Genomic DNA, 26,157 nt, shown 5'->3' with positions numbered 1-26,157 from the left:
GCACAGGAGGAAACTGTGATACAGGAACAACATCTTCTGCTACAATAGTACTAAATGTGATTATTACACCCTAAAGTTGTGTTTTTTCTGAAGAGATCCTTTCTTCTAGCAGGAAGGACAAGTGGGTACAGAGATTGCTTGCCTTTCTAACAAACAAAGCAATTCATTGCTAGAGGGTCACATGGATTCACATTATGCCAACTTCAGATTTCCTTGAGACTCCTTTAATGAGGTCCCATGAGCCCCTTTCATACACTGAAGATTATTAATTTTTAAAAAAATCATTTTAGGCAAGGAGCTTAAGAAAAGCAATGAGAATGAGACCTGCGTATTTTATATCTACTTTAATTGAGTAATAAACAGAAGCATCTGGCTCAAAGAAGAGCAGCAACATGTAATGTTAAGATTGTGTAGTTTTACCAGTACAATGTATCATCTTCTTTCTGGCAAAGTGAAAACAAACGTGGGCCTGCCTGGCATCACAGCCAGTGAAATATGAATACACAGCAGATGCATCTGATCAAGGGAGTCTCCTACTAATCAGCAGTTAAATGAGAATTTCCACTGTTTGCTAGCAGGACCAAAAAACCCAGATGCATCTTTATTTGCCCAGAGGATAAGGCTTCTAGCCTAGCACTAAGAATCACAAGCCCATGATTTATTCCAGTGGATGTGAAGTCTACTGAATAAAATCCAGAGACGGCTATCCCAATCCTTAGGTGAAATGGAATTTCTGAAACACTGATGTCCATATTAAGGGATTTGGGTTTGAAAATCCAATGTTTTGGGGTTTTTTTCATGGGTATGGGAAGTGCCATAAATTGTCTGAGGAGCCGCTCTTGCATTCCAGCATGAATGGTCCACCTGAAACCTAAGCATAAGTTAACCACTAACATGCTTCCTAGCTTTGTAGTTCAGTAAATACATGCTGTTTGTACCAGACCACCAGTTTTGTATCAAGCTAACAAGACAGGCTGAAGGACCTGCTGGGCTGTGCCTGAGCTTGCGCTGGTTTGCCTGAAGATTTGTTTTTGCAAGCAACAGCAATTATCTAATTACCAGATCTCTATTACCTGCTTTGTTTTAACTTTTCATCACCTCTGTTATAATTGTGTGATGTAATGTCTACACCAATATATCAGTTGTAACTAATGGGCATTTGTAACATGCAGTTACTGAGAGCAGAATGACCCATTAGACCCCCTTAATAAAACACAGCACAGAGGAAGCTTTGAAAGAACTGGCAGAGAGCAATACCTGAAGCCCAAGGGCTATAAACATCTCTGATGGCCAGTTACTGGTCATCAAATGAATGCAACCCCAGGAGCAAGGTAAGTCAGGCCATTCTTTTCAAGCCTTGCGGGAGCAGAGAGAACAAAGAGCAAGCACCCAACATATGTAAAACACACATTACACAGTAAATTCAGCTGCAATACGGACTTGCAAATCAACAAATAATAAGCAAACCTTGAAGCCTCTTAACAAATACAAAAAAGTTCCCAACCACATCCTAAATTGAGAAAAAAGAAATCATAAATATCAATGTCATACTTCTGGCCAAGGGCTCAGGATACAGTCCAATTGCTGTAAATCCACCCCCAGACTGAAACCATCAACCCCCACTTAAAGGGGCAGTGGGAAGGCCAGCCCAACACCAGAGAAAGGCATACACTAAAAAGTTTGTGTATTTATGTTACCAGCATGTAATTTAAACTATTTGATAAAGCTGTTACAAATGTAAGGAACATTAAGACTGTAATCAGGCTAAGATTAAATTCTTGGCTTCACATAAATGATGTATTTTTTTTGCCTCTAACATGATTATAAGTGTTAGTAAATAGGTGGGAGTCCAAGCAATCTGTTCACTAACTTAACTGCAACAAATTTCTCATACTTCACAGTTAAGAATATTTTCAAATACTCATATGCAACTTTCACTCTGTCATTGTTACTAGATCCTGTATTGGAATGATTGAGTTTGCAACTTCACAATTTCTTTAAATGTAAACAAATAAATCAAACATATTTTTTACATGTAATTGTGATGAAGTCCTTACCCATATCAACCAACATATATGAAACTTATTTACCACTGGTATCTTTGAATTCAAAACTACAAGACAAGAAAATGCGAAACAAAAATCCAGAAGGTCTATATCTAAGCTGTCTTTGTTATCATGTGATATCAGCAAAGATCTATGAATGGCAGGGCCTGATTGATTGTTATTATACAGTAATTATACTCATCTGATATAGAGGGTGCAAATACGACTGTAAAATGGAAATCTCTTTAGATGGAGCCTCAGGAAAATAATGACAACTACTGAAAAGGTTTAAAACTTGTTTCTGAGTATGTGGATGCATTTGTAACAGTCTAGGAATTGTTTGAGGTAGAGACTGACATTCAAATTTTTTGTTTTATGTGTTGTAATTTTTTCCACAGAGCTTCAAACTTCCATTTTCATACCCTTTCCAGGAAAGAATCAAACACAGAATTCTCATTCATAGCATGATACTTCAATGTTGGAGTGGGAAAAAAGTGACAGAAACGAATCTTCATCAGCATCAAGTCACAGAGAATATTGTAAATCAAAAATTAAGTTCTGAGCATTAACCCTTATCATGTAGAGCTACTCTCTCATCTGCAGGGCAGCCAGCCCTTAGATTAGCAGAGGTGGGAGCAAAAGTTCTCCAACATTTCAAATCCCATTAAAGGCTTAGGAAGTGGTGACTAAAAAAATGGTTTCCTCTTTCTTTTTTATTTTTCTACTCTTCTGAAATGAGTGAAATTATTTACTTCATTTGCTACATTGTAAAGATCTAGTATGTAATAGTTTTTACCAACCAAAATAAACTGTCCATGGATTTAAGAATTTTGGGTAGTGGGAAGAGGAGAACAGTAATAAAGGTCCTGGCACAATTCAGCTCCGATTTCCTTAGTTCAGGACTTTACTGTGACATAAGCAAGTGGTGAATTGTGAATTTGTAGGATGTGTTAATATGCAGGTAAAACTGCATTCATCATACACTATCATTTTTTCACTTATTTCTCCCTCACTAATACATATTTTTAAGACTTATTTGTAATTTTGAAACCATTTAAAAGATGAGCTGAATTAAAAAAAAAAAAAGCATTGGGAATTCTTTCCTCAAAATTTGCAATATTTTTTTCATTAATTACAGTACTTTAAATCCTTACATAGTACTATCTGTCCCAGACACAATGTAAGTGTAAGAAAACGGAGACATAATAATTCAGAAAGTCAGGAAGGTGCTCTTCCATGCAACAGGCAGTACAGTTACTGCTGGCTGGTTCCTGATCGGAAAATAACAGCAGTGTTATTAAGCAAGCTCTTCAAGATAAACCTTTATGTTTTCTAATGTGTTGTGGGAGTTTTTTTTTTTGTTTGTTTCTTTTTTTGTTGTTCAATCTGTCTGTGTAGCCTGGAATACTACCAATATGATTCAGAAGTCCTGTTCTGCTATGTTTTTAATTATAGCTGGGACTGTGCAGGACTTATGGTGACTGAGGTACAAATTTTACTTGCAGTAATTCAGAGAAGCCATTCATGCTTTACTGTTCTTGATGAACGAAACAAACCCAGGCTCATGCAATGATTGGTATTATTCAAAGTATGAGAAATGAGAATCGAGTTAAACTACTAACTAAAACAGGTAAATTTATTCTTTACCTAAATGACCATTTCACAACAACATGGCCTTCAGGAAATCTAGATGAGTGCGACCTCTCCAAAGAAGAGCCTGATCCCAGCAGGACTGATAGTGATTCAGTCAAGTCAGAGCTCAAAAATCCTTTTAGACATTTTTAATCAGTTCCCTTTTCTTTCTGTATCCTTTACCTTAGGCAGTCACTCAGACAAACCTGGATGAAGCTGCTCCCCAGCACACAGGCGTCTGGTGTCTGTTTTGCACTCCCAATACAGCTGTGCTACTGATCCTTACTAAAACTTTACAATAAGCTCAACTACCATGCACTTCAGCATCTACACACCTACAAAACTACCTGTTCACAACCCAGAATATGCCTCAGATATACCTATATGTATATGGATACCTTCTGTAACCTCAACCCTAGCTGCAAGTTAGACTCCACTGCAGGAGTTAAACTGCAGTGTTGGAGGTGGCCTTTAAGGGCTTATCTGCTTTTCTGAAGTTAAAAAAAGGTCTTCTGAGATGGCCCAAACTCTCTAGCATTAAACCTTCAAGTTTCCTATCACAGAATAAGTGTATCCCATCCTCATTTACTTTTAAAAACTCACGTCCAGAAAAGCACTGAAAAATTGCACTGTTTGTACTGCACACTTAAAAATCTATGGACATATGGTTTGTTAACTTTAATTAATAGAATTGAACAAGCATGCATTCATTTAGGAAAAAACCTTTCTTTATGAACTTGTATTATCCCTTCACCACTTAAGAACACCAACAAACAAACCACAGAGCACTTAATGTTTCTCCAAGGAAAATGCAGGGAAGGAATCAATTGGAACAGCTTTGTGTTTGAAATCATCTGTGAAGCATCAAAGTTATGTTTGTTGGCATCTGTGCTCCAGCTGTGGGGTTTAGAGCTTTTTGCTTTCTTAATCGCGTTCCTTATTCCAACGAGTAAGTACTTGGTTCTGTGCATTTACAGAGTTGGAAAGTTAATTCATCAGGGATTTCTCATACTCCCACAGCCTTTAAAGTCATTTCCCCAAGAGCACATGTCAAATTTGAAGCTTCAAAGGACTTATATTTTTACTGGATTTGATAAGTGACAATTTTAAAAAATAAGCTAGATTTAAAAATATATATTTTTACTCACTGAACCGCGTAGGAAGAAAAAGATGCTTAAAATTACAATTATCCAGCCAACAAACAAAAGCCCCTTGCATTCAATTCATAATAAATATCCCTGATGGCAATGATAAACTATTCTTTTAACTGTTGGGAACCCATTTTTGAGCAAGTATTTATCTCTTCTAAAAGCAGTCAGAATGACAAAAAGTCTGAGGCTGACTCAGTTACCCCTGAAATCAGAGGAAGACTAAATCGACTTCACTGCCTTTTGGGTAAGGCCCTGTTTTAGCAGTGACAATCAAACACTAAAACCACTTTGTGTGTCATTTTGTGACTGCATACAAAATATAGTATGATTTTGAACAGCTACAGAAACCAAATGCTGTATTTTTTTCATAAATTTCCAAGATCATGGATTCTGAGTCCTCCTGTTTGACCACCCTTAGGGTGGAAGTGGGGAGCTATCAGAGTGTAAGTGGGGGAGAAGGGGTATTTTGGGGGTTTAAAATGTAATATAACTGTTCAGTAGCTGCAAAAAATCCCCTGCAGGAACTCAGCTTTTACCCTTGGACTACTGGTTTAACTGGCCAAGGTTAAGAAATAATAATAAATGACAAAAACACATATATTTTGGCTAAGAGTTTTGGGTTGCTTTTTTTTTTTTCTTTCCCAGAAAAGCTTAAAAATAATTTTCTTTGCTGAATTATGCTGCTTTGAGAGGTGACTCTACTCAAAGGAAAAGTATTAGGGGGTTAGTCCCTGACCCCTCCTCTACAGTACAAATGAACAAAGAAGAGAGCTGGGTTCAGTACAACCATTAATGAGGGACCTGCAGAGGGATGTGACCCAGCAGAGCACTACAGGAGGAAAGCTCACCAGGGGCAGTGTTTTAGAGGCAGAGAGCAAATGCTTGCTGCCAATCAAGAAATCTGAGGAAGGGCAAAAAGAAATCAGAACTAAAAAGAAAACAGCAGGGAGATACCACTAACCTGCAAAAAGCTGAAGTTGGGTACAAACCAAGAATGAAGGGAATTAGTAATGAATCTAGCATAATAAATGTAAAAACATAGTGAGAGAGGCCAGAAAAGAATTCAAGGAGGTACTGTGTGAGGTCTAAAGGCTAAGATGCAGTCCTACTTCAAGGACATCAGGGACAGAAATATTGCTACAAAGTAGCAATTGCCCAGCATACTGTGAGGGCATACAAGGGGTATTTAGAAATGGCGAGACCACAGCAGGCTGTGCTAGTTAAAGACATGATGGCACAAATAGATAAAAAGAGAAACAAAGGTCACCAAACAATGTTACTACAGAAGCAGAAATAAGACTAATACTGGTGACACACATTTTCTTGGCTAAATTTACCTTCCTACCTGAAGCCTGGAAGATGCTAAATGTGACACCACTTTTAAAAGATACTCCAGGAAGTTCAGGGGAACTGAAAAAATGAGCATGACATCTGAATTGGGCAAATCAGGGAAATCATAATAAAGCATGAAATTAGTGGAATATGAAATATGATCTGCTGGAGAACAAAATTATATGCTCTGCTTTTCTTTAAAAGGAAGCTACAAACCTATCAGAACCTCTGAAGGAGTCAACAAACTTATGGATACAGGTGGTAAGCTGATACAGTTTACTTTGAATTCAGAAAGACATTTCACAGTGTATCTCAAAAGAATTATTCCATCTTAGGAGACCTGCAGCCACAAGCTAAACAAAAATCTATTATGCTTTCACAGATAATTAACTGCTTAAAAGATGGTAAATGGAAGAGAGGAATAAATGGTCAGTTTTTCACAATGAACAGTGTTCTACATGGTCTGTGCTGTAAACTTGTGTGGCTAAACTGATTCAACAGCAGGGAAAGTACTGTACCCAAGATGGCACCTATGTTAAAAAAAAACAAGCCAAAAAAACTCTCTGGAGGGTGTGCGTGTAGGAGGGAAAAAAACTCTCTGGAGGGTGTGCGTGTGTGTGTAGAGGGAAAAAAAGGAAAGGTTGAGTATTAAATTAAAAAAGCACATGCTCTTTATCAGGCTGGGACTGCAGGAAGAATGCAGTTCTAAGAACTAAACTCATCAATAAATTTCTCCCAAATAATCAAAGGTACCCACCTCACAAAAGGCAAAAGATTAATAGTTCATTTTCATCTCTATTTGTCCGACTATATTAAGCAAAGCTCTTCTGTAGCTTTAGAAAGGACAAACGCTTTTGTAAAATCTTGCACTCCTGTTATTTAGGTTTTCATTTCTTCTCCACATTTCACGCTACCTGCCTCTCACAACACAGGAAATTCTGCTCATACAGTATTTTTCTTCCTATGGCAATGTTAGTTAGTTTTCTTAGGACTATAATGGAAAGCCAGATTTTGCTTTACAGATAGGGCAACTCATATTATTATACTTCTTCAGTTTTACTTAGAAAACTAACCAGCAAATAAAACACCAGTCATTCTGAAAACAAAGGAAAGAAGTAAAAACATTTCCCTAACTAGAGATACCAAACAACACTGCATTTCTTAGTTGCTTTTTTTTTTCCAAAATTACATTCATATGACTCCCAGCAAGATTTTTGATGGATAATTTCCCATAATCCACCAGCTGCCTTTTTTCTTGCATTCTGTGTAATGGATCATTTTTATACTTCATACAAAATTGCTGATGATAGATTTCATTATATGTCTATTATTCCTTTTAGCCTACATTTCAGAAGATAATACTCACTACTATTACTTCTTTTTCTAAGTACTTTAAAACTCTCTAACATAATATTCATTCTACCAAGTCATCTCACACAAATGCTTCAATGTGTGCATTGGGATTCGGGATCAGCTTTTCAGTAAGGGATAGGATACATAAATTAACTATTTTTAATAGGAAGCTTAGTGCCTTTGCAAAGAGGTTTATGTGTTCCTATGTGAAAACATACAGTATATTTCTAGTTTTGTGAACAACTGCCTGAAAATTTCAGAAACTTCTGAATTAATCTCTTCTCATGCTTTAAATACAGTGAGCATATTTCATTTCAGCTTAAAGCAGAATTATAAGTTTTCTAGGTAGAGTAACAGCCAGATATCCTCTCAGGATTCCAGCTTGCTAAAGTCATCCAAGGCTATGAAAATACTTAGCTAAGTCAGGCAATGCCAAGAGATGTGGGTCTATTGACTAACTCTCATGTTTTTCATAGAATTTATACTGAGTGGATGGGGGCAGAATAAACTCAGCTATGAAAAATAAAATTTTTGCTAATAAGTGGTAGTATGACATTACCAGAACAGTAAATGGAGAAATTTACACACACGGTGTCCCCACAAACACCAACACGCAAACAGCCTTTTACAAAGCATCCTGGAATCTGCCACTACCTTCAGAAATAATCTTCATGCACTAAAGATGGGGCTGCTTTTGAGCAACAGAGCAATAACCCAGAAGAATGTTGTGCTGAGCGCTGCACTGGTATTGGCTGAGTGACAGTCTGGTACCTGACCTGGTGTCTGGCAGTGCAGCCTGTGTAACTGGCAAAGTATCTGCAGTACCACACATCAGCTCTGCTATTGTGGGTGGGGGTTTTTTCCTCTTTTCCTTCTGGGGATCAATTTAAATTACAAAGAGATCGAAGGGAATCAGTCCTTCCTCTGAATCAGATAGCTGAAAAAAATACAGGTATAGTCTACAGCTGCTTTTCTACATCTGGACCCTCTCTGACAAGGCAAAGCAAAAACTGCATTTTGGGGCTGACCTATTTCTGGACTAGTCCCAGTCTATGTAGGGGTATCACAAATTTCAAATGATAGATAAATGAACACCTGTATCTTTACAAGGTAGTAACGGGTTTCACTGATCTCCCATGTTAGAAATTGTTATAAGTAACAAGGCTGGAGACTTTCATAGCACAAACTGAAAGGCGTGCTTTTATAACTTCAGCTTTCTGATGAAATAACAAGTATTGTTGAATTAGAAAAACTCTGTTCTGGAAGGATTAATATTTTTATTTTCATCTGTATTTCTCTAGCTGAAGAAAATATGCAGTATGATTCTGCTTTCAAGTAAGAAAAGGGGTCTTGATAGGGTGACTGTGACACTTCATCCTGCCCTTCAACCTGCAAGGACAAGTCACTGTGTATTCTGGTAAATGAGCTCAGTGTTTGCATGAGTTTACATTCTCAGACAAGAAGAATACAACCCCATCCACTGGAGTATTCAGAGCTAAATATTATTATTTCAGAATGCAATAGACTGAGTCACATCACCCTGAAGATACAAAAAAAGTCATAAATAAACACAACGAAAATGTATGTTTGCCTTTTTTAAGGCTTGTGAACATATTTGTTCAAGATGAATGTCAGAGGTTTTGAATAAATGCCTTTTATTTGGTGGCTGCAGTATTAGTGCAGAAGTATTCTCAGTCAACAACTTAATGTGAAAAGGAGAATGAGATGAACCAAGGGGGAAAAATAAAAGGAAGTTTTGATAACTCCATCAATAAATATTCAAAAGTTTTTAAAATTATTTCTTGACCTCCTATAACTTGGTTAAGAACAGGGTTGCCTGACACTATTTTCAATGAAAATTGAAACCCTACCACAGCCAAATAAATTAAAAATTACTATGATGTCCTGAGACTAAGTAAAAATAAAAGCTGGCACATAAATATAATTAATTTGGATGGAGTTCCATTTAATTGCACTCAGATGGCTAAGGACTGCTGTCAGTCAGCTCAGCTAACAAATCACTCCAGCACTCTTGAAGAGTTGCTGCATTAGTGAAGCTATAAATGGCAACAGTGTACATTACTTATTCAGGCTTCATCCATCCCTCAATTTACTGAGGTCAAATTGAAGAATACAGAAACAAAACTCTGCTTTGTGTTAAGGTCTACATGTGAGCAGACTTTTCTGTATAAAATGTGTAAACACAATTACTGTGTTTGCACTCTGCCATTTAAAGTACAGGTGACCAAACCTGAAAAAAACAAAATAAATCAGAGGGACAATTTGCTGCAAACTGACTTAACACTCCCTTAAAAAGAGGAACATTGGAAATACCATTCTAGATCAGGCATGCCTTATCTGGTTATTGTCAAATGGCGGCACAGAAATAAGCAGAATGCAAAAGGCACAGCTCTAAATCTGATTGTTAATATTAAGGAAAAAGATTTAAAACATTAAAATTTGATTTACTATGCTAACAAAAATTTATTTTTTGTCTATTATAATTTTACTTTATCCTGATATCCTGCACAATTTCAGTTGTGTGGAGTTTTATTGGTTCTTAAGATTTAAGCCTCAACAATTTATTGCAACAAGTTACATCATTTAACAATGCCCTGGATAGAAATGAATTCCCTTCACTAGCTTCATATTTCCTTAAAACTCAGTATACTACAGTATAGAGTACACAGAAACCCCAATGTTCCCTCTCTAAACCTGTCATTAATTTATGTATTAGTCCTTCATACACTAGAACACTGTGTACTCTGATTTACAAGAATCCCAATCTTTTCCCTTCCTTTGGAACACTTTCCTGAGCTCAGCCCACTTCCACCATGGGCCATATCCTTTAAGATCAGTAAGCACGGCTACAGAGGAATTTTATGTAACTGCTCTATCAGGTTTTTGAGGTAATTTTCAATGTTATGCTTCATGCACCCTTTTTGCCCATTTTGATTACAGTTGTACAATGAAGGTTGCTACTGAACTGACTACGGTAAAATTAAGGTTTCTCCATACTTGAAAAAGACATATCTTTGTAATGGAAGAGACTTTGAAATTTGCAGATGAAATCATAATGAGCTTTCATGACTTCAGTCATTGACACAGAGCTGTCAGATAAATTCAGCTTCAAAGTAAGCTCAGCTTTGAAGATAACAGCAGCGTTGGAGAAATCACATTATTGCAATACACGAAACAAAAACTGTGATTTTATCCGGCTTCAGTCCACACTGCTACAATCATCCCTTCTGAGATTAGTTTATATATGAATCCCTAGAGTACCTTTTTTTGTCTTCCTTGGGGATATCTTGCTGAAACTTCCTAAATTCTATAACTGAATCTAATTTTTTTTTCACCACTGCACAAGCATTCTGGCTTATAGATAGAATCATAAACAATTCACACACCAGGGTCATTCTCCTGTCTTGTTCCTCACTGTGCTTCAAGGTGAAAGCAGGAGCTTCTGTTGAGTTCATGACTGAAATAATGATGCAAAACTCTTGATTTCTATTACTTTAGCCCTCAGAGACATCTAGTGCCTCCTTTATGACATGCAAATCAACTTCAGTATCGATGATGCCCCAGAAGTTCAGGTCACCAGAAAATATAATCCAAATTTTTCCTCCAAAATGACTAAAAGCACTTAGAAGTAAAATCTGTCCAAACATATTCCTTTAGGAGATCTAGAGTAACCTTCCAATAACCTGATGTTTCTCCTTCTAGGACAAACCACTAATATGTCCAGTGGGTAAAGATGGATAAAGCTAACATGGATGTAACAGAGATATATAAGCAGATATAACTAATAATATCTCTATTAAACCCCTCTATCATGAATTTAATATCATTTACTTTGAAGTTGCTCCATTTTGATTGTCAGAAAGCCCTTTCATCTTCTTGAAGAACAATGTCAGAAAGATATGAAGCGGTCTACATTAGTAATATCCTAAGAGACTGCACTGCAATTTCCATTTACATCAGAATTATGATTTACCCTGGAGTTGTTCAGCAATTTGAAAATCAGAGATCAGGTGAAGCAGCCTGTCTTTACCTCCATCGATTTTTTGTTTTCCATAAATTTGGATTAGAGGTTTACAGTCTTTTTTTTTTCTTTTTAAAAACAAAACACCCTATATTAAATACAATTTTAGTTGTTACAAGAAGTCCAGGATACTCCAGGACAGATTTTTTTTTTTTTTAACAGCTCTCCCTGTTTATGTCAATTCTGATTTCATGGAAATATTACTTATGTACCAAATAAAGCTACACAACCCATAGGAAAAAAAAAAAAAAAACAAACCCAAAACAACTAGATCCACAAGCACTGGAAATAATGAAGCCTGGTTTCCTATAAGTTTATATTTCAAGTCTTTTAAGTTGATCCATTTAATCCTCTCACATTTCCCCTTCCCATACTCCTGCCTGTAGGATTTAGCAGTCCAAATGCTAAAAATTAAGAAATGAGTGTCTAGTCCCAAACAACATGTCTGCTGATATGTACACTCATTGACCAGCACCTGATACCACATGGACCAAGCAATGGACTCAGCTGCAAATCTGTCTTCAATGTAGAAACGAATTCGGGTTTCTTTCCCTCTACTGGGTCCCTGTTTTTCATGCAACTTGTCCCAATTCATTGTTGTCATCTAAGACCACTCTCCAATCAAACATATTTGTAATGGGGGAGTGGGTGCCTTACTTATGAGAAGAAGAGTAAGAATACCTGACAGACCACAACATCATCCTGTAAGCTCTATTACTTGATAAAACTAAGTTAGAACTATGCCATCTACTTTTTTGTTCTGGTTTTTAGTCTTCAGTGACAGTTATGGATTACTTTCCAGAGATAACTGAATGTTCTAGATGCGCAGCAATGAAAAAAATTTAGGCTCCATGAAGCAAAAGTCCTTAGGAAATATCCTCAAGTTTCAGTTTTGCTCATTAATTCAATTTAAAATTAGTGTAACACAAAACTTTGGTACCCAAGCTTCTTTCTTCCTATTATTCTCCTTTTTCATTCACATCCAAAACAAATCCAGTCAAAGAAAAGTAGAAGTTCACATCTCTTAACAGTGAGTCCTTGAGCCCAGCACGGCTGGGTGCAGACTGAAGGAGGTTTCAGGTACTTTTTCTGTGGTTATCAGAGGCAGCAACGACCACAACTCAAACACAGGGCCTCACAGAGCTGGGGGACAGTATTACATCTAAATAACAATAATGAAAACTACACCTACAGCACAAGAAATGCTGAAAACTGCAACAAATTATGAGACCTGAGCCAGGACACACTCCAGTGTGCCTGGTGTTTTAGGAAACTGTGGGGCAAATTCTGGTTGAAGGAAATCTGTTCTCCTGTCTCTGATCAGTACAACTCCCTAAATGGATGGAGGCACATGGCTGTCACTTGACCTCAAGGCACACACTGGCCGTTGCTTCCACCCTGAGAAAGCTTATGCACTGTTACACTAACATTTATTTCCTATGCTTTTTTAAATAGGATTTGGACTTTTGAATCAAATATTCATCATCTGTATGACAGATACACATATGCCCAATACAAAGTTACTGAATGTGTTCACTTTGGCAAATCCTTATAATTAGATTTGAAAGAGATTACAAATCAGATGGCATTGGTCCATGAAACAAGTTATTTTACGTGACCTGGAAGTCCCTGAAAAAGTTTGCTACAGGAATCTCAGAGTACGACTGCAGTCAGCGTCAGTTGTCACAGGTTGAACTGAATAGTTTGAAGTAGAGACAGTTTCCTAGCAGCTAAAAATGTACTTCACATCTTAAAGTTACTTTAAGAATGACATTTTTCAAAAAAGGGATGCTTCACATTATTCTAAGCAAGAAAGCAAACACCTCACAGTTTAGCCTCTTTTTCAAAATTAAATAAACAAAACAGCAAAATGATTCTGGGCGTGTGCCCAAATATGACCTTAAACAGCTCACATTTGGATATAAATGCACGTAACTTCAATCAGTTTATATTTCACATCTATTTTGACCATGAATGCCAAGCTGGTAACTCACTTTACTGACCAAGGTAGGCAGATATGTACCATTGATCAAGATGTTTAAGCATTTTCTGAAACTATTTCTTATGATTTTGGGTTTTTTAGTTTTACCTTCCTTAACTTGTTATTGCTTAAAATTGCAGTAGTATGTGCAGTATCAAAATAAGAGAGTTTCTACTTTGTTAAACTTTTAAACATAAAAGCAGTTAATACCAATATAGTTTGCATTACAGAAGAAAAAAGGATTGAAAAAGGAAATGAGCATAAAGTAGGCAAACACCATATAAATAGTACAATTTCTTATACATCGTGCTTGTTAAATTTTTTCTGATTATGCAACAGATTATTTTTTTTAAGTCAAATGGAAACTTAAAAAATAACTATAAAAAAAAGCATAATAACAATTTTACTTTCTGGACACTGGTCACTTTTTCTGGTCACTTTTCTGGACTATAAATTTCAAACTTATTTTGTGAGATGGCAAGTAAAAAAAGGTAGACTGCTCTCTCTGATGGATAAAGTACTTCTGAAAACCTTCCATTTTCAAATTCTCTTTAAAAATTGATGAAAGAAACTTCTGACCTTTTTTTTCCTTTCTTTCATCCTCTTTCATTACAAAAACTCTAGAATACAAATACACTTTCTGAAAAAAGTTTTGTTCAGAACAATTCCAGAATGTTGAAATAATAATACTAATAATTAAAAACCAAAAGCCAACAAAACCACAAAACAAAACAAATTAAAAACCCAAACAAAATAGCTATTATTTTCTAAGAAATTGATAAAATTCTTCTTTTTTTTTTTTTTGTTTGTTTTTATTCCATAACAAAACACAGCATGCTTACTTTTGGTATGTGCAAAGCATATACCATTTACCAGTCTCCCAGTACAGAAATGAAGATTAATATATATGTTAGTATAACTGAAATGAGAACACAGACAAATATACACATAAAGCATGTCACCTAACTTGAGCCTCAAACTAAATTCCTTATTCTATTAATAATTCTTTTTAAAAGTTATTCTTTTATTACTGGCCTGAGACAAATTCAAGTGAGATTATGCTTCTCAAGGGAAAAGAAGCATTTTCTAAAGGAAACATACAGTTTATCTGAGTATGCTGTAAAATCTGAAGATGTTTGTCCTCTGAGTCACATTAGCACAGTCCAGAGAATTCCATAGTTACTTCTCTAGTGCCTGTATCACCTGCATATATGAGATTAATACCTGTTTTGTGATCTGCTTAAGCTTTATATTACTAGATTTTAGCTGCTCTTAAATTTGGTTGCGATGGTTCTATCTCTTATTGGGCAATTTTAAGCACACTTTAGTAGCTTTGATTAACTTAAAGACTTTGACAGGTCCTTATGACTCCAGATTTTGATTTTGAACTTCATCTTTTTGACCTTTATGAGTCTCTGTGGTCTCATTCTCCTGTATCATATTGATTTATGGTTTTCTATATTCAGTGAAAATGCCTTCAGTCCTAAGTCTCTGGTCATCCATTTTCATGCATTGAGTGCATTTAAGCAACAGATGCATTTTTAAGATACCATCACAGTTTTCTCTCTGTGGAATATTTATATGCATCAAAAGATTTTTCATTATTATTTTATAAAATTAGTTGGAAATAACAGTAGGGAACTCAGTAGAGTTCTGATAAAAAATATTCAAGCAGCTTGGCTGTTATCTGTGATAAGGCAGATAAAGTCAAGGAACCAACTGATGAGAAACATTCAAAAAGACAAGCACAGGCAGTAGCTGCCTGCTGTGATATTGCAGCCTAGGAGAAATACAATCAAACTAAAAGGAGGAAACACTGTTCATTAAAAATCGTGTGGTATCAATCATTAGGTGGACACAGACAATAGCCATTAATATGGTAAAAGCTGCAAAATAAGGACAGGAAAATAGATTAGGATTGGCTATACTGCAGCCTCACAGCCAGGGTTGCAGACTGGAAAACAGAAGAGGCAGGTTCGCCTAAGAAATTAAATCTGGTCCCCTGATACTGCTGGCAAGCATACCGTAAGACTCTCTTTTTTTAAGTCTTATAAAAACAGTTGCTGTTGTTGGTTTTTTCCCACGATTCCTTAAAAATGAAATTCTAAAAACAAAGAACTAGCACAGTTGAAAGGGGTCCCAAGACAGCATTTCATCTACCCTACACCTCTGATTCATCAAAAATTTCTTTTCATTTCAAGATGAAATGAAGCCTAGCATAGTTACTATCTCTTCTTAAATAATAAGTTCTTCAGTCCTCTACCCTTTTTTCTTCTTCTCGCCACAGGCCACAGACACTGAACTATTCAGGTGCAACTCATGCTGCTCAAATGTTGTGAAGGTTTCACAGAGTTCATCCTCACTGAAGAAGGTAAACCAGAAAACTGAAGAGCCTCTTTATAGTTTAAAGCTATCATTTAATGGTCAAGAGAACCAGGCACCTTTAAGTTCCTGAGTCTACTCCCAACTATGCCTTTAATTCAAGTGGTAAATGTTTGGCTCATAACATCTTTCACTCCAGACAAAACAAACAGTAGATAGTATAGATTACTACCACTTTCACTACAACACTTCCCAAGATTTTTTAGATTCTCAAGTACTCAGAGATATTCAGGATTAAAGTTTTTTGAAAGAAACTAAATTCACTAAATATCTTGCAAAACTTAAGCTGAGTATCATTATAACCTGTAAAGAATGGAAAATAGTAGTAAGAAGACACATTAACTTCTCCTTTATTCACAATGATAAAAATTCATAATTCTAACTGTTTGGAAAAATACCTACCTACTACAATAAACCCAAAAATTTGGTTGAAGCAGAAGAACATCCAACAAGTTTCAAATCTGTGCTCCTCATTCATAAGACTTTATTAATATAAATACTTAAACCATTCAACAAGTAAAAGAAGGCATAGAAATATTTCTGATTTCACTCTCTTAGATTAATGAAACAAACTCTGAGAAGAAATATTTTTTCTCCAGCTTCACTTAGTGACTACACCCTTCTATGGCTGCAAAGCCTCTAAGACAAGTTACTCAAAGGTTCAAATTCAGTGAAACTTAAACAGAACTCAGACTTTATACCACAGTCCTTTGTCTTGCAAGAACACCAGAGTTTATGGAGGATTTCTACACTGGATGAGTTTCCATTGGTGGCAAGTTTTAGCAAGACAAATATGTACTCCAAAGCTTGAAATCATCAACACAATACTTTTGTAATTAATAAAAAATCTCCAGAACATTTCCACAGCTGAAATGGTAACTATTCCATGGTGCAGCAGAGTATGTGCTAAGACTGTTAATAAATCACAAACCCTAGTACCATTAATCTCAAATTAGTTATAATAAGAAATTTTTACACGAAAGGTTTTCCTACTTTCCTCATAGAGCTTTCCAAGCAAATTAGAGCCACACAGTTTTGATTTAAGACCATGGGAAGATTCTCTGCAAAATAAAATGCCGCTATATTTCACAAATATTATTATAGGATAAATAGGAACAAGTGAGGGAGAAAACCTTCATATTGTGCTCTTTCCAGTGAGAGTCAGGAAGGTTTAACACTAGATCTAGTGTTAAACTAGACTAGATGTCTGCTTTTTTGATGTACCATCAATTGTTTTGGAAAACTTGATAGAATTCTACATTATTGGGTTAATTCTTAAAGTTTAACTGAAATAAAAGAACAAGCCTCTTGGATGATTTTAATCTACTCACAATGCAATTCTATAATCAGAATAAATTTTTAAAAGAGAATAAATCCTGGGAAAATGTACAAAACCTTCAAATTAGAAAAAGGTAATAAATTATCCTTTCTTTAATACTGAATTACTGCCAATCTAACAAATAGATAACAATAGATTCACAGATTATGACAAAGCTCAGAATTAGGCCTCTCTGAAATTAAGACAAGTAAAAATTGGTTTACTAGTAAGAAGAAAAAAAAAAATCTTCTACCTCTTTACCTACCCATCTCTATTTGTTCAGATATAAGAAAAATCCCCTACATGCTTTTCCATATGTTTCTCTCAATAAATTGGGTATCAATAAAGCACTTCTACTCATTCAAATCATCCCACTATAAATTCAAAGCCTGCCAGCTGCTAGGCTGCTGCTGTGCTAAGATCACTGCTATCCAATATCACCCCAGCACTTTCCTGGTGCTTCCGCGCATTCACTGATTGGCTCCTTATGTATTTAGATGTGAAACTTAGCTTTTTCTCTGCTGTACAAAACATGGTACACTGGAGTCCTGGGCTCATAGCTAGGGTTCCTATGCACCCTGATGATAAAAATAAAAAAAAACACTATAAACCTGCAACAACACATCTGCATCTGCACCAACCTTGCCTCAAGAAGCTTAAATTCTAGATGATACTGTGAAAAAGCCGAATTATATATGTATTTCTGATTGATAAATTGTGTGGATTTCAGCACACACAAGCCACACAGAGACAAAAACAGTCTGGTGACTACTCATGTTAGGGTTAGAGCTTATAGACATACATAGATGCTTTATGGGCATGGAGCATTAGTGTTAGCACAGGTGGAAATAGCTTCAAGTTTTGTCAGAGAAGGTTTAGATTGGATACTAGGAAAAATTTCTGCACTGAAAGGGTTATCAGGCACTAGAACAGACTGCCCAGAGAAGAGTCAGAGTCACCATCCTCGCAGGCATTTAAAACACACATAGATGAGGCACTGGGGAATATGGTTCAATGGAGGAGTTGTCAGAGCTGGGTTAATGGTTGGACCTGATAACCTTAGAGGTCCTTTCAAACTTAAATGATTTTATGGTTCTATGACATAGAGACATCTGTGGCATGTGGCCATAGATATTTGATGACGAGAAAGCTGAAAATTGCTTACCACGCTGCAGCCAGGACAGTCAGGACCATTTTCACATGTCCTGCGCCGTGCCTGGATCCCTCCTCCACACTGAGCCGTGCAGCGCTCCCACGGCCCCCAGCCTGTCCAAAACACATGAGGGGGGCACAACAAATGCTCATTGCAGTACCTGTGAGAAGAGAAATAAGGAGGCAAAGATTCTATGTATTATCAAGACAAGAACTCCCCCAAAACCTCCCTCATTTGCATAATTTAGATAGATATTTGTACAGGGAAATATTTTATACGAAGGGCCTCTCCCTACTCATTAGGCACCTCACTAACAGTTGTAACACTGCTCAGTGTGTCTAAACATTCAAGTGGGTCTTTTTTAGGTTGCAGTTGTGTGGGTGGAGCAATTATTTGCTTTATTCAGTGACTTTAAACATTCCATGTGATGCAGCCGTGTGATTGTACTGCAGTCACGTAAGTCAGATTGCAAACTATTTTATTAAAACCAGTTGTGGCTATGCCTCTGTGGCAGTCAACCAAACAGAAGGCAAACATTCATGCAGGCAGTCTTTTATCAGTCTCCAGCTAAGAATTGATTAGGATCTATCTCTCTCATCTTCAGATAGTTACACTTGCTTTTTGCTTTTCATAGCATTTCTGCTTCTATGGACAATATAAAAGCTAAAACATTGATTCTAGGCATAAAGAACTGCACTTGTTTATAGTGTTACTACTTTATCTTTTAAAGGGTGTTTTTAGCTATTATAATCTTTGAAAGATTTTCCTGTAGGCTGCAAACTGATTCAGAGGCCTAGTAAGTTCGTGAGGTAAGCACTATTGAGTTGTCATTTTTGTAACAATACATTCAGAAGGAATGCGGGAAGGTCCCAGCTTCAGCTGAGTTTTTTTCCATTTTTGTAGAAGCCTCAGATTCCTGATTTTTTGAGTGTGCTATCCAATAATAGGTATGCTGCTTTTTAAGGAATTTCTACACAGGTCCAAAGGATTTGGGCCATCAGCTAGTGTGACTAGGGCTCTCTAAGAGACCAAGCTCTTCCTTAGACAAAGCAAACACACAGCATAGTCAGGAAACAGACAACACTAAAGAAATTCTCTGATGTTTTATGGATGCATCTGTGTAGCTTTTGTTACAATACTGACTGTCCTGAATGAACAAATCAATCTGATACAGTATTTCCTCAGTTTTTACACCATTCATCCAAGATTCAATGTCTTCTTGCCCTTCTAACAAGTTTTCATCTCTTGGCACTCTTCTACAGTGAAAACTGACTCTAATACTCCAGTTATTCATTTTCTACAAAAAGAGAAATGACAGTATGAACAGTTGTCATTTTCAACAAGAATAACCACAACAGGTTTTTTGCTTGTATTCAGAAAACCTCAATATCTGCAAGTTCTAATTCTTCATTATTCTTCATTATAAGGAATTTGAACATTTGGAACTCTCTGGAGGGCAAAAAAAATGTTGGTGGTGTAAGTAACATACAAAAGTAGATTTATCACATATGCTGGAGCCTAACATTCAAACTTCGTCCCCAGGTCTGGGCAACTCCATCAAAATCTAAAGACTGGGTGTGAGGTTAATAGGGGAGTGACATTTAGTCTTCTGCTTCTGTAGAGTTAGGAAAATTATTCACAGCTTGTATTGACCTTTCCTCTGGAAACTGAGGAAAAAATGCCCAAACCCTCAATATTTATGAATCTGGTATCAGAATTGTTCAGTGCGTGATTTGGATAAACACATTACAGTTCACATTATATTAAAGATACATAGGAATATTCTGTGCCTGAATAGTCTTCCCCTAGAACTCCAACTGCATACATTCTTTGTCACATGCAGTAATTTATGTGAATGTGTGTGATAGTTTCTTCTAGATAATTTGTTGTGAATGTATGGCAAATAAAATATAGATGTAACATCAGCACTTATTTAGTCAAATTAGTACAAACTTTGCATAATTTCAGTTCTTAATGAAGATGTGTTAAGTTAATTTGGGAGACACACTGAGGCTGAAGCAAATCTGCCATGAAGTTGAGAATTACCTATATTCAGCTATGCAGAAGTAAAATTAAGGAACTTGTCTTGCCTTAAAATAAAGGCATCTACAGTTTAGCTATCTAAAAATGAAGTCATCTAACTTGAGGAACAGGTCATGGAAAGAAACAGCTCAGTTAAAAATATAATTTATGTCTCCCTAAAGCAAAGGTCATTTAAATACACCCCTCAATGTACAGATTGATTTTCTTGGACTACAAATGTTACTGGGAGACAGATATCTAAGCAGCCCTTAAAGGCAATGGAAATCTTGTCAATACAAACTAGGAAGACTGTAATGATTGATTTGAAGAAGTTAAGGAATATAGAGCAGAAAGACACAAATGACTGTTCTCCAAAGCCTGTATTGACTAAATTTCTACAGACCACAGTGGAAGTTCAGACTCCTGACTCAGACATAAACATTCACTCTCGTGAACCCCTGAAGTTAGGTATGACAGATCTCACTTGGAGGACAGTCGTGCCAATATGCAGTGGCTCTTTTAGTGTTTATATGCCTGACCTGCCACTCTCTCACTTCAGCAGGAGACAGAAAAGAAATCTAATAATACTAACCCTTCACAGTAAGCACTTCAAAGGGCTGGCAAATCTGTTATCCAACACTAATTAAAGATGCAGCTGAAAAAAAGCCCTAAAATCTCTATGCAAACTACTTCAATTTAGGAAACAGTTTTGTTGTTTCTTTTTTGGGTTTTTTTTGTTTGTTTTTTTTTTTTTTTCTTATAGTTAACACTGTCAATTTTTCCTTTTTTTTCAGGAAGACAAGGGGAAAAAAAAAAGGAACAAACCAAAAACCAACACAGCATACAAGTAGAATCTTATTTTCATTTCAGCCAACCAGCCTCTGAAAACATCAGGTATGTTTTCACAGCTAGAGACATCCCTGCAATTGATCTTTGAGAACTGTGCTACAGCATGGGGCTTTGAGCCAAGTTTCATTATATCTGTTCTTGGCTGCATTTCAAGTCACTCAGCAACCCTTTTTCCCTTTTGCTCTTTCTTCCCCTCTTAATTTTGTTCTCAGGACCCGCAGGGCTAACGTTTTACAGTAATTCAACAAAACATGCAATGCAAGAAACTTGAATCTGTGAAACCACTGCCCTCTCCCCTAACCTAACTGCAGGGAGGTCAGAATGGAGAACAGCCTAGAGAAATGTGGGTTTTGTACAGTGACCCTTCACATTTCCCTTGAAGTGAGCCCAAGTTCAAATGCCCTGAATTGTCATAGTGGGGGAAGGGTGAACATCCTCTGTCCAGTTGTGTCCATAGCAATTAGTGCCAAAAGAAAATTTTACAACTACAATTTCATTGCAAATAGTATTACTACTCTTGTTTCTATAAAGATCTCAACCTTTAGTAAGACATCAATTTATTCAATTTATTTCAGTGCTGCTATCTAGCACTGAGTATTATGGGATAACTGCGTGTCAGTTACAAGTATGCCCTTTTTATTCCACAGAGAGATGTTATTTAAACAAATATTTTGTAAGTTTGAACTATGTTATACTACTACCATGTGTTTAAGAAAAACAAACTGAGCTTCATCCCTCTGTGCCCCTTCCTGTGCAATGTACTGTTTGTGGTGGGTAGTTGTGATTACCAGCTGGTCATTTACTGGGATGCACACACTATACTGAGGCTGATGGCAATGCTAGATTCCTTTAACTGAAGACAGGCACATGAGATGCACATGCCCTACTGGATTGAGACTGTTACACTGACAGAAATACACATCCAAGAGACTGTGGAAGGTGGCATGTGGTCCCAGGGGTTTCTGTGGAAGAGAGGGAGCAGAGAAAGCAAGGAGGGTGGGAACAGACACTTCCCAGAAGACAAGACCTCCATAGGAGTGCAAGCAAGTCTAAAGCCTTGTGGTGTTTAAGCTGCTCTGCTGAAGTGGACTGGGCTTGTTCACACTGCTCAGCAACAAGCAGTGCTATACAAAGCAGGCACTTGACTCTCAGCAGCTCCTCTTTCTCATGGAAACAAGCCCAAAAGCTGAATGTTTGCTGAGAACCATGTACAAAATGCAACAATATGTCCTGCTTCTAATTGTTTTATACATGTCAAAATATCCAGGGCTTTCAAACACTTACTCCTTGCCTGCAGCCAATTTACTTTTCTAATTGCCATGTTTTTTTCTATTCTTTCCTGTGTAATAAAAGATAAGTGCATCCACTGAAAGCAAGGGATTCACATTTTAATGTCCCTCATTTCTGCACAGAGAGGAGGGGGACCAGTGGACTTAATGAGGCCATATCTCCAGCATCTTCCATAGAAAGGACAAACATTCTCACCCCATGATAATGTCAAGAAAGGATAGTCTGCACTCTATAAATTAAGATCGACAGAATTTCCAGCAGCTTCAGTGAATATTTCTTACACAGGAAAAATCAGAAAAATTAAGCCTCTAAGGAATTGATCAAGATGTCTTCCATCTGGAGTCTTAACTACAAAATTATTCTTTTATTAGCAAATTTTTTTACAATGCTATTTTTACTCCCTCTTCATATTCTGTCTACATGCACATCAGCTGCACTTTTGACCTACTTCTAGAAGGGGAATTTGCTTTGTAATACAAGTATTTGCTGTTATCTCTCAACTGCTTTCCCCCCCTTCCCATGCAGCCCTTTAGCAGCAGAGTATGAAACAGTTTAACCTATCTTTAATGCTTTAAATTGGCAAATATTGCCATTGATTTCAAGGGAATGGCCAGTGAGCACAGAGCTGCCTGATACATTAGCCATGATAGGATCATGGCTTTCATGAGGTAAAACAAATATATCCTAGACAAACATTTAGCTCTTAACACATGAACAAATACTCTCAAACTTAATATGGATCCACATCTGAAAGTAAATTTACCTCAGATATACGCTGCCTTTTTTGTGTTTGCTTTCTGTGGAGTTATGTACTGGATTTCTACTGAAATCACGGTTTGTTGAAAAGCTGTTTCAAAGTTTGGCACAGAGATTGCTGTGGCAACTGAATCCTATATTTATACCCCTGAACATGTGAAGGTGATTAGAGTATGCACATTTACAAAGACAAATGCACTCAATGTGTGAACCAACTAATTCCAATTTTTACTAATACAAAATATATTTTAATTTTACATATGAGCTGGGTCATCAAAAAAGTAAACTGTTAGGCTATTTATAAACATTGGTTGATTTAAATAGGAAAATCTGGGAAGTTGCTTCTTGGCACTTTGGATACAAAAATAGTAAATGTTTCTCAGGAGTTACTGCACATGTAATGTCTGTTCAGGGCTCAAAGGAACTCCTTCCATTTGGTGCTGCTGTAACCCAAGGAGAGTGAAACAGTGAAATAATTCTACTGTAAGTGCCGGTACTCCATTGCCCTCAAAGCTCTACACAAGCTGGCAGAGCCATGAGGACACTCATAAAACTCTAATGGCCAACCAGCTTCCTGGGTCCTCCACCCACACTAATGGGCCAAGGAGCTCTATTTAACCTGATCCTAACACTGGCCTGTGGTTTAGCTTTCTACCTTCTACCTGGACTTCAGGCTTCTCTCACTGTCATGATGTTACTAGGATCTAGACTCTTGGTTGGGTCTGGTCACAATCTCCAGGCTTGCCCTGCTCCCCTCCTGTGAGTGATGGGATGGGCCCTGGCTGGCAAATATCCCAGGACCTTCTGCTTTTTACAGCTCTGAAAAGATTTATCCAAGTTCTTGGCTTAACACTGACAAAAATCCTGGCAAATAACTGATGCCTCATTCTTCTAGCTGCTTTACAAACTATTTGACAAAATTTCCTAACTTACCACACCCTCTGGAAAAAAAATGAGAGGCACTTAAAAAAAGATTAAAAGTATCAGGACATAACATGGATAACAAACAAAACCAAGGAGGAGGCAGGAAGGTTAAATGTGAGCAAGCTATGAGTGAGAAAGGCGAAGGGCTGTCAGGAGTGAAGGGTCTTTCAAAGCGACAGGAAACAGTGACAGAAGAACTCTGAGAGAAAAAAGCCATCCTGCAGTAAACTCACAGGTACATTCATCCCAGGTTGCTGCTGAACTGGACGGAGATAGAAAGGACAAATAAGCTGCAGGCTACAAAAGCATAGCAACATAAGCTTATTGTTCCTTTAAAACTGTTGCATACCAAAATTCAATCCTTCTGGATTGCTATTATTTCAACTCATCATAAGTCACTTTCTAGTTTGTAACTGCTTTTACAGTACACCCATTGTCGTAATGCTCATATTATTAAGAAAGTATTTCACATGTTTTTCTTTATTTCTGTGAAACTTCTTATCAAACCTTTATTCCATGTTAAACTAAAATGAACAATTGCTATTACCATCTACAGTCCATCACCCGAAGTCTGTCCAAACTAAACTATTTTTTCTCTATGTTTAGTCTTGTTGTGTCCTGCCCTGTACTGACCTCTCAGTTCAAGAAAATCAATAACTGTTATTCATGCTGGGACAGAGGTAAATAACAGCAGATACGATCTATGTTTGATGGTGATGGCTTTCTGGTTGGGCAACCTATTTTCAGAAAGCAATTTACAAAAGAACAAAATCCTCTCCTCCAGAATGAAATGGTAGATATTCATGGCCTTGAAACAGTGAGAAATTTTCACACATTCTATGATACTGATCCTTTACATCTGAGAGTTAGAAAGCCCCTGGTGATCCATTAATACGTAAATGTGAGATGCAACCGTGCTTCAATGAATCTCTTAATCTGAAGAAATGCTAGAGTTGGTGTTTAATTAAATGCCTCACTGAAACTCTTCGTAAAGGTTACTGACTTTAGTTTACATCCAACAGCAGTATAGGATACTACATCATCCATAAAGAAACACTGAAGTAAGCTGTGAGTGCATATTGGAAAGAAACATATCCATATACATCTCTTGGAATGGATGACTACAGGACTCTGAATTTTCACACCAATGATAGTCTTCTGCTATCTAGCTTTCTGGTATGCCTATGGAAACAACATAGTGCATGCAAGAGTTCCGTTTATCTGAACATATTGTAGCTTGATTTAAAGAAATACTTAATTCCTGTTAAAACTGCGATCACAAAAATTAGAGATGCATGTAGGGGCCACGTAAATTAGAAATGTAATTAGGGTGCATGTAAAATAGAATGAAAGGCCTGAACTTGACAATCTGAGCTAGTGACAAAATATGCAGTCTGGTGCCAAAACAGCACATGGCGAAATCAAAATCTGAGCTAACTTGATCTGCTCAGGGGTTAAAAAAAATATACAAACAATTAAAAAACCCCACAAGCTTGAAACCTTACTAAAAATATTTGAGTTCAAAGTGTGTTATTTATTGAATAGAAAACAAAGCCCTTGAAACCTCCTTCTATGTTATAGAAATGCTTAATTTATTTACAACAGAAAAAATGAACTCACAGCATCAGTAACATTGTGCTGTGACCTTATTATATTTTGTTCTGAATTCCAGGTCTTGAGGCTGGATAAGTTACAATTCAAACACAGTGCAATCAATTTTCAAGGAGAATCAATTTTCAGGGTCTCAAGGGACAGCAGCACGTTGCTTCAGCCCAATTGTCTGGCACTACCAGGAGCTCTCAGGTGGCCCAGGAGGAATGAAGCTAAGCAAAAGTTGAAAGATCTGCTGCAGACCCACAGCCTTGTTAATGGGAATACTGTACTGTACAGCAGTGAAGTTAAAGAGAGAGTGAAAGGAAAGGGAAGG

At 36.9% G+C, this 26,157-nt stretch overlaps 1 protein-coding gene across 5 annotated transcripts in view; it reads right to left on the bottom strand.

Annotated features, from left to right (window-relative positions):
• The window catches only part of SEMA5A (semaphorin 5A), a 318,036-nt gene that overhangs the window by 49,587 nt on the left and 242,292 nt on the right, over positions 1 to 26,157 (bottom strand). For all 5 annotated transcript variants that reach the window (XM_038128190.1, XM_038128193.1, XM_038128191.1 and 2 more), the window contains one exon: positions 18,402 to 18,549. In XM_038128190.1, coding sequence (XP_037984118.1) covers positions 18,402 to 18,549 — 148 coding nt within the window. The remainder of the gene's footprint in view (positions 1 to 18,401; positions 18,550 to 26,157) is intronic.

The sequence above is a fragment of the Motacilla alba genome, chromosome 2, assembly GCF_015832195.1.
Source record: "Motacilla alba alba isolate MOTALB_02 chromosome 2, Motacilla_alba_V1.0_pri, whole genome shotgun sequence".
Taxonomy (NCBI): domain Eukaryota; kingdom Metazoa; phylum Chordata; class Aves; order Passeriformes; family Motacillidae; genus Motacilla; species Motacilla alba.
Note: the sequence above shows the minus strand (reverse complement) of the source record. Positions and strands in the feature narration are given on the sequence as shown.